The sequence below is a fragment of the Oreochromis aureus genome, linkage group 3 (assembly GCF_013358895.1).
Source record: "Oreochromis aureus strain Israel breed Guangdong linkage group 3, ZZ_aureus, whole genome shotgun sequence".
Classification (NCBI taxonomy): Eukaryota; Metazoa; Chordata; class Actinopteri; order Cichliformes; family Cichlidae; genus Oreochromis; species Oreochromis aureus.
Window position 1 is genome coordinate 53,299,358 of NC_052944.1, and position 9,257 is coordinate 53,308,614.

A 9,257-nucleotide genomic window follows, 5' to 3' on the forward strand; every position below is an offset into this window, starting at 1 on the left:
TAGTACAATTCATGTAATAATACAGAGATCATCACAATGCCCTTATTTGAGAAAGAAATGTCAAATGATTTGTTTCTATAGTCATGTAATGTCTGAGTAGCTGCTTTACTTACACAGTGTGTACATGCTATATGTTGTACTATATATTTAGGATCCGTACCCTCTATCAGTGCCCTTTTCCCCCCACCAGAAGTGAATAAGAATGATTAAAAGAAAAGTAATAAAATAAAATAAAAGACACAAAGACAAAAAACATTTAATAAAGAGTAAACCAGTAAGGCTGTCAGACAACACATCAAACTGTCAGGGATAATATTTAATCTGAAAATTATATAAAACAAGTATACAGCAGCAAAAGCATTCTCCTTGCAGTTTCACTCTCTCTTTATCAGGATTAACCTTTAATCATAATAAAACTGGGTAAATGAACATAGCAGCATTTATTTGTTTACAACTTCTTCAATAAAACTTCAGATATTTGTAAAATCACCTTATGCACTTTTTACTTTCACTCTTGATTTAAAAAAAAATATTTTGGTTAGGTTTCAGTAACCACAGTGGTTTGGTCTCAAACATGTCCATTTTGCAACAGTAATCCTTCTCATTGACAAAATAAAAGTTAGGAATGATCACATGAAACAAAGAAATTCTTTGAGCTACAGTTTGACAAAAGGGGTATTTATTGAGTCTCTGGTAATTAAACCAGGCTGTGTTCAGTTTAGACAGAATTCCAGGCCCTGGGATACAGACAGAGTATTACTAGCACAGTGTTCTTTAGATATAAAGACAACGTTATACTCAATATTACTTTCAAGATTCAAGAAAGTTTGGTCCATTTTTTGTGCGTACAGCCTCTTTGCTTCTTTTAACCTCTGTGACAGGTTTGTCCTTGCTAGACTGTAAACTGCTGCCTCGCCAGATTTAAAACCTTTGTTCCGAGCTCTCAGCAGAGAACGAACCTCTGTGATTGCAGGAACTGCCCTCAGATTCAGACCTCAGTTGTTTTGTAGCAGTGTATACACCTGAGACTGTCACCTGTCTGTCTGTCCTGCACTCTCTCTCTGTTTCTTTCTCTCTGATTGTGGAATAAAAGTATGAACATGTATTTATAAGTTACACTTGTGTTTGAATCCTGCAGCTTATCACACATTTGAATTCCATGTGTGACAACTGCAAGTGTCCAGAGTGAGGACAGACTGAGGGACCCACTGCTGCACATCATCTGTGAGGCTTTGCACCCCTGATGATCCACCAGGACAAACTCAGCAGTGTGTGAGGAAGAGGAGGAGGAAGAGCCAGCAGCAGCTGACAGATGGAGAGAATAGACAGACTGTTCCCTGTTTGTGAAGGACTGCTAGGAAAGTTTAGAATAACTAATTGTCTGTCCTGAATCAGTCTTATTAGGTAATGTTCAGATAATTTGATCATTCCAGTGTTTTCAGTGTGGGAGAAAGTACTCAGGGCCTTCAAGTTACACACTATGAAAGGCAGCAACAAGTTTAATATTCAGAAACCTAAAGTATGTATCAGCAGCAGAATGGAGCTAAAAATAAATGTTTGTTTCAGTTCTATGAAGCTTTGAGTATTTTGGATTAGTAGTACTGCTGTGTTTGTTGCATCATATTGCTGTAATTGTTTATATGCTTTATATATTCTGAGGTAAGTTGATCTATAGTGTTACATCATATTCTATAAGGATGTTATGTGTTTGTATACTTTCAGCCCAGTTTGACCCATTTAGCAGAAGTCGGCCTGTTTAAGGCTCTGATATCTATTCTGTATGACTTAAAGCAGTTATGACATGCTCTGATTTTCTCACCCAATAAAGGAATATTTAATATATCAGTCTGATCTTCATTCTATCAGAAACAGTTATCACAGCTCGTACATTTGCTTTTTACACATATATGTAAGCATTGAGCCAAATTTAGTAATGCCAACATATTAAACGAACAAAATATACTTGTCTTTGAGTGAAGATTTAAGGTGATAGGAAATATAAATATCTATTGTTCATGTTTTTACAGTCTTGTGGTCTCAGCCTCAGATACTTATCAAATCAAACAAAGCTCATATAAAAGCAAACAGATGAACAAAAAAATGCTCTCCTTCATTTCTGTCAAACAATGCTGTATGAAACGTTTCATAGTTGTTAGGCAACCTGAGCAATGCAACAGAGGCTAGACCGTCCCATTTCACAGCCTCGCACTTCCGGCCTTCTCGGTCTTTGGAGGTGAGGCCAACGTAGATCACGAAGGCCGGGTCCTCCAAGGGGGCAGACCCTAAATTGGGACACAGCTAGAGACATTACTGAAAAGAATGGAGGGCGAGGAAGACTTAAGCTCAGTCTGTTTTGCCTAGTTTGCTCTGTTATAGTTCATTGTTTATTAGATACTCCTTGTGTCTTCACTGCCTGTGTTTAAGATAACTAAATGAATTTAACATAAATTATAAACCATCAAAAAATAAGACAACACAAAACGCTGGGTCACTCGACACAGTGACAATGACAGCACACAGAAATGGACGTCATAATTACATCCAAATAGTTTTCATCATTCTTCTTTTTATTTTATAATTATTGGGTCACTGCTATGGGCTAATTTTTATTTGATAAATTTTCCACAGGGTGTGTCATCTGGAATAACTGAACTTTTACTCTATCCTCTTCAGGGAACAGTCTGCCCTCATGTCCACCTTACTAATCCTCTGCACTTCATGATTCATTAACTTCCCTCCATCCATCTTTTACTTTCATTTTTTTAATTCTTCGGCTTTTTAAATTACCCGTTATTTTCTCCCAGCCTCCCAGCCTTTTCATGCATTAGTACATTCCCATCTACCTTAACCTGCTGTCAATCTCTCTGTAAATACATTTGCGATAAGTCATTTTCTCCTTTCTTACTAAACAAAATGAATACAATTTATAATAAAGTGAATCAAATGTATCAATTTTGTGTAGATGATACTTATATTCAACTCATTGTTTAAGATACATAGTTCACATAATAAAGTTAATCATTAAGTAACACAGGTTCAGTGCAGATTGTGTATTATTTCTTTCTCCATAGTCTGTGTGAAGATGAATCATATCACTTTGGCTTTCTACCACCTGTAGTTGCAAGTTAATCACTTTTTTGGTGCTACTTTTGTCTTCCTTTCTGTCATCATGCTCATTATATCCTCTGTTTACTGCTGTTGTTTCTCCAAGTTCAGTGGTAGATTCTCGAGTTTACACGGACAGTTAATAGATGAACTTCAAAGAAGCATGATTCTTCTCATGACAATATCCTTGGGATAATAATTTTTAAGGAATAACCCAAAAACAAAAACACCATCAATCAAATTGGAAGCCTTTCACTAAAAAAAATTCCCTTTTTTAGCAAATTCTTGTCTTTTCTTTACTGTCAACCTTTACTTTATTGTTACTTTATTCTTTACTGTTTGTTTTTATTTTTTATGTACTGTTTATTTATAGTTTAGATAACCTGTAAACAATTTTAAAAGATTGCTCTAATAAAAAGAAGTTCTTCCAATTATTAGAAGCAATCCTGCATTTACAACTATCAACAGTCCAATCACATTTGAGCACCTGAAAATCAGACACTGTATATACGAATAACAGTGAAAAGGTTTTGCTAAAAGATTTGAGTCAAGGTTAAATTCTGCACTTTAATCACATGTTTGTTGCTTGGTTTAAAATCAACTGTAGTGGTATTAGTAGTAAACAGTAAAGTAGCAGTAAATTATTTCTTTCTCACTGCTCTAGGACAAGACGAGTTGTATCACTTTAACATTCTACCTCCTCCAGCTTCAAGTCAATCACCTCTAAAACGTATTCTGCTTTTGTCTTCCTTTCTCTCATTGTGCTTATTATATCCTCTAATTGCCGCAGCTGTTTCTCCATATTCAGTTGTAGATTCTCCAGTTCTTCCTTTCTCTTTTCCAGTTTACGCTGAGCAGTCAGGAGACTTTGTTTTTCCTCTAAGTATCTTTCTGTTTTGTCTGTCTCTTTTTCTTTCTCTGTCTGTGCTATTTTGATCTCTACCAGCTGAAGCTTCTCTTTGTTCTCTGCCAGCTCTTTAATTGTCTCGTCTAACAGTCTGAATTCTTCCTTTACTTGGTGATTTCCCCTCTTCAGTTCCAACAGTTGAGTGTTGAGCTCTGACAATACGTTCAGCTCTTCCTGTTTCTTCTGAGCTCGTCCCTGCAGCTTAGCTGAGAAAATGTATTGCCGTAAAGATGACACAGATGAAAGGTCAGGATAGAAGAAATATTTAATTAAAGATAAATACAGATTGAAACTCTTGATAACATAGAAGTTGTTTAAATTATGATGTAGTGGATGTGGAAATGTCAGTTAATATAGAGGAAAGTCTCAAAGTGGCTGAAGAAAACTGAACATAATATTTAATACTTACCGAGTTTTGGCTTTTTGCATTTACAGAAAAAAGCGATACCTCCGGAAAACAAAGCGACAACAACAAAGCCACTAAAAGTAACATCCGCCACATTGAGGATGTAAAATTTTTCAGCAAAGTCTGTACCTGAAATGATAAAATACATAAAATAATGTTTTTGAAAAATAACACATAAGATGACAGACTATCAAAATATGAGTAAAAAGACCAGCACTAAACATAAAATCTACCGTTATCTTTGTGTGCATTTAAGCTCTTCCTATTAAGAAGTGAATGAAAGAACAGGCTAAACAAATTGTATATTAAGAATGAAATCACGCATTATATATAATGTATGCTAAAAGTCTGTGACAAAACAGAATATGTACCATTCCTTCCATCAGGTGGATCCTCTATGCCACTTTTGACATTAGTCACTGAAAAGGGAGAGAGTTCAGTGTAAATAATGTTAAATATGGTCATAACTTTATATAGTTTTCCTTTTAAGACATCCTTATATATCACCCCTAATTCTCAGATGTTAGAAAACAAACACATCTTGCATTTGGCAGTACATGTCTTAAAATGCTTAATACTTTCTGTAAAAATGCTTAAAAGACACAAAAAGTGTAATGAATTTGTTACTGCTTGATTGTTGCTGCTAGCAGGTAATCCTTGAGCTATTTCAAAAGAACCAAATTCTCTTTGCTGTTTTACCCATATCCCACTCCCTATATGCCTTTTACTATGCTTTGTGCACCTTTTTCCATAAAAAGTACAAGAAAAAAAAAATCAATCTGTTGCTATTCTCTGTAACAGAGTTGAGAGCCACTTCTAGGAAGCTTTTGCAGCATACTACAATACATGTGCTGGAAACTCAAGCGCTGTCTTGACTGGATAGAATCAGCTGTATCAGCAGCACCACTGTATTTCAGGAGGAAGTCTTGAATTTGAAGAGAAATATAAGAAAAATAAGTTTTATCCATAAAATATGCAGACTGAAAAAAATACCATAATTGTTATTAAAACAATTTTGGCATCTCTGATTAATTTGATGACATCCAGATTTGAAAAACAACGAAGAATACTTGCTTCTATTGTTGTTGGAATCATGGGCCTGCCTCCACTAAACCTAGTACTAAAAATCAAAGTCCATAGAGCTATGCAAATATTTTTTTGTTTTTTGAATTTTGCCATGAACTCACATAAAATCACTGATGTTGGCATCAGATGATCAATCAAATATTAATAGTACAAAATTTTGTAGTACAAAACACTAGCGCTAGTATATATAAATATTAATAATTTAACTCTTACAGGCTAAAATCAGCACAACATGTGCAACCAAACAAGAGAAGAAAGAATGCAAAAAAAGTTGACTTTGCAAGTTAATCCGCTTATCATTGTCATGCACCATTTTTAAAATAAATGAAGATATCAGTATAAATGTTTGTATATAGTATTTGAAACCTGAAGACTTCTACACTTCTACACACTAAACTTTAAAAAGTAAATTAAAGGTGGCACATTCTTACAGAGGTCTGACTGGTTAGGTGATATAGGTTTTATACTTATGGATATATCATCCTGAACGCAACCTCCTTCAGAGCAGGTTAGTTGTTATGTTGAATCAAACCCAGGGTTTAATCTGAGATTACTTTAGTAAGCCGAAAAATCCTACTTTTACAGCAGTAAAGGTCTGTGATACCTATAGTGGGTGACGTTTATGAGATTCTGACCATGTCAGTGTTTTGGTTTTGTTACAGAGATTTTAGGAATGATGCTCATATATGAAGAAGAGGTATTAATGCATTCCTGCATCGTGTTTTTAATCAATTATTTCAGCAATAAAATGTTTCAATTAGTATGGAGACAAGTTTGATAAAAACTCCAACTGTTCATTTATTGTGTCCAATACCTCACTTTCTAACATGTTTGGTAACTCAACCACAAAATGGTCTAAGAGCAGTCGTGTTCTTACAGTAATTTACTTCTGCCAATAGTTTACCTCTTGCTGGGAGAACAACTTTTTCTTTTGTTTTTATTGAAATGTTACTGTGGAGGCTCATGGCTCTGTGTCTGTCTGTGCCTCTGTGTGTGTGTGTTCCTGTTACTTCCTGTTTTACTTTGGCAGTCTCCTGTCTGTGTGCACCATGTGTTCTGTTGCTCCTCTTATTTGAAGGTATCTCATCTCGTGTGTTATGTTTAGTTTGCTTCCTCTGTCTTATTATGGTTATTCGTGTCATATGTGTTACTCATGTGTGCTCATTTCCTCAGTCTCTCCCTTAGTCCCATATATATCTCCCTCATGGCTGCGTGGCTCTCCCTGTTTCCCCATGTATTTAGATTACTATGTTTTTACAATTTAGCTTTGTATTGCATTTTTTCCCTCTTTCAGCAAATAAAGCTGTATTTTGAGTTTAAGTCCCGTTTCTGTGAGTTTGTTTTTGGGTCCTTTCCTGCCTGCACACAGCCAGTTGTAACTCTTTCCTCGGTACACCGCAACAAAAAATATGAAAAAGTGCAAAATATCTCCAGACCTACAGTAACTGTATAATGAGTATAAATTATTCACCTTAGCTGACAAAGTATGAGACAATGTTACCTGTCGCACTATCTGTCAGAATGAGTAGGATCACAGTGTGGTGTAAAATACAAGAACACAACTGAGGTTTAAAGATGAGTCGGCAAAGTTGGGGCAACATCCTGGATTGCTGCAAAATTAAGTCCAGAAATATGGGTATGATTATTATTTAATTACTGTAAAAAGCACATACAAGCGTATCCACTGACAATACTGACAGCTGAACAAAGTAACACTGATCAGGTTTCACTGCAGTATTCTACAGTGACATGAAATAATGATGCAAACTCTGCATTAGAAAATCTAATAGAAATTTAAACAGTGATTTTTCAATGCACTTATAATTTTAAGTCTGAAAAATATCTCTTATGATTCAGGATACAATTATATCATGATGGCCATTTTATATCAAGTAGGAAAAAAAACAACTAATATATAATACTACTGTAGTGCCTGTACTGACGCATAAATTTCAATCACAAAATAATGTTTCAAATTACATTTTGCCATTCTGGTTAAAATTTTAAGTGTTTTAATGTGCAAAGTATTGTAGTTAAAATGACAAAATTCTAGGACATCTTTTGTTTTAAACCTTAAATTAGCAGGGGTTGCAGCAAACATTGTACTTCGCTATGAAGAAATATAGGAAGAAAACTTGCATTTAAACATGTGTAAGTCTAATACTAGTACAAAACAGTAGAGCTACTATGTCATTTACATTAAATAATTTAGAACGACACAAAAGAAAGTAAAGATAGAAATATTTTTTTTTTAAATAACATTATGCACGTACCATTTGGTTCTCTGAGTAAGTTTTCACCGTTGTTCAACACTATACACAAAATCCTCGTCTGTATTGAATGTGAAAAAGGACTTTAAACTCCTGTGTGCTCTTTGGTTGTAGCATCGGCTCCTAAATTGGATAGATGATCACACTACTATTTGTTTTACACTGCTGCATCAGCATCTACTATATAACTATCATACAGTCTTTTAATGTATAACTGTATATTACAGCTTTGGGTTACAGATCACACAGCAGTGGTTGGTGGACACCTGACATCATTTAGCATTATGAAAAAGAACCATCATGACAAATTTGATGAAACACTAACATTTAAATTTCCTCACATATAGACACTTTCCACTAAAAAATATTTACCTTAAACACACAATGTCTATGCTAGTTTGATCCAGAAATGAATAGGAAAGAGTATATTTTTTCTGTTTCTCCAAAAATCCATACATGAAGATAAAAAAAGGGATGAAATAATTTTTATTGAAATAAAAAATTGCATAAACATATTTAATTCAGATATAATAGCAGATATAATAACTCATTATGCTGACTTAATTATTTGTATTATTGGGGTTAAAGGTTTTCTTCTAATAAAACCCATTCACACAACCACTTATTTCTATGTAAGCATTTTTATTTAACATTGACACTATCACTCCATAAAAGCTCTGCACAACATAGAGGAGCCACCTCGACAGGACAAGACTCAGCTGTACATCTGCATCAAGGCCACTTTTTCAAGGATGCCAGTGCTCACATTTGGTCAGCGGAGAGAGACGGTTTGAATAAGGAGTGAAAGAAACCATCTATATCCACTTTGAATGACCATCTTTGGGCAGAGGAGGTGACTCAGACATCAACTGTCAGTTATCTAAAATGCCTTTTGAGATCCCTTTCCAGGTGCCTGAACCACCACTAACATTTTGAGTCAGGTGAGCTTGATAAATCACATGATGAGGAATGGTGAGGAAGGAAGTCTCACAGTGGTTACACACACTGTGTTCAATAAAATCATTGTTTGACTGCACTCTTCTGGGCCAGTGTTGGTTTGTGCTTATCCTCCATATTTAGAATTCGGGACAAGATCTAAACTGCTTCTCATTAAAAAACAAACAAAAAACCAAAAGCTGTACTGGTTGAGAGCTGCTTTTACCATGAGAAAAAGAAAAACGTTATAATAAACTATTCTTCATTTCGTGAAAGCTTAGCGAACAAACACACATAGGTTGAACAGGAGTATAAGACAAGAGAACAAGTTTTGAATTTCTGTTCACCAAATTATTAAAATTAAAATAGAACCACAGTTAAATGCCTCTTGAGAAAATTTGCACCTATGTTCAACACTGTAAAATTCTTGGCTGTGTTGAACATTAACAGATGTGTGTATTTAGACCACATTTTTAATGTTTAACACAGCCAAGGATTTTATGTACAGTGTTGAACATGTGTTTTCAAACTATTGTTTAAGTGTCTC

The 9,257-nt window shown here is 34.8% G+C and overlaps 1 protein-coding gene across 1 annotated transcript; it reads right to left on the reverse strand.

Moving 5' to 3' along the window:
* Positions 1-1,958: 1,958 nt before the first annotated feature.
* On the reverse strand, positions 1,959-7,905 carry LOC120439022. The gene is made up of 5 exons (XM_039609674.1): positions 7,778-7,905; positions 7,006-7,114; positions 4,790-4,837; positions 4,422-4,547; positions 1,959-4,218 (listed from the first exon to the last, which is right to left on the reverse strand). Exons 1-5 carry the CDS (start codon positions 7,778-7,780, stop codon positions 3,791-3,793), a joined length of 714 nt encoding a protein of 237 aa, XP_039465608.1. The 5' UTR covers positions 7,781-7,905; the 3' UTR covers positions 1,959-3,790.
* Positions 7,906-9,257: the final 1,352 nt, after the last annotated feature.

Bases quoted from the DNA above. Each gene is read 5' to 3' on its own strand.
- LOC120439022 (XM_039609674.1), bottom strand. The intron at 4,838-7,005 runs GTAACATTGTCT...CTCCCTTTTCAG, and splicing joins TCTGACAGATAGTGCGACAG to TGACTAATGTCAAAAGTGGC. The intron at 4,548-4,789 runs GTACATATTCTG...TTATCATTTCAG, and splicing joins TCCACCTGATGGAAGGAATG to GTACAGACTTTGCTGAAAAA.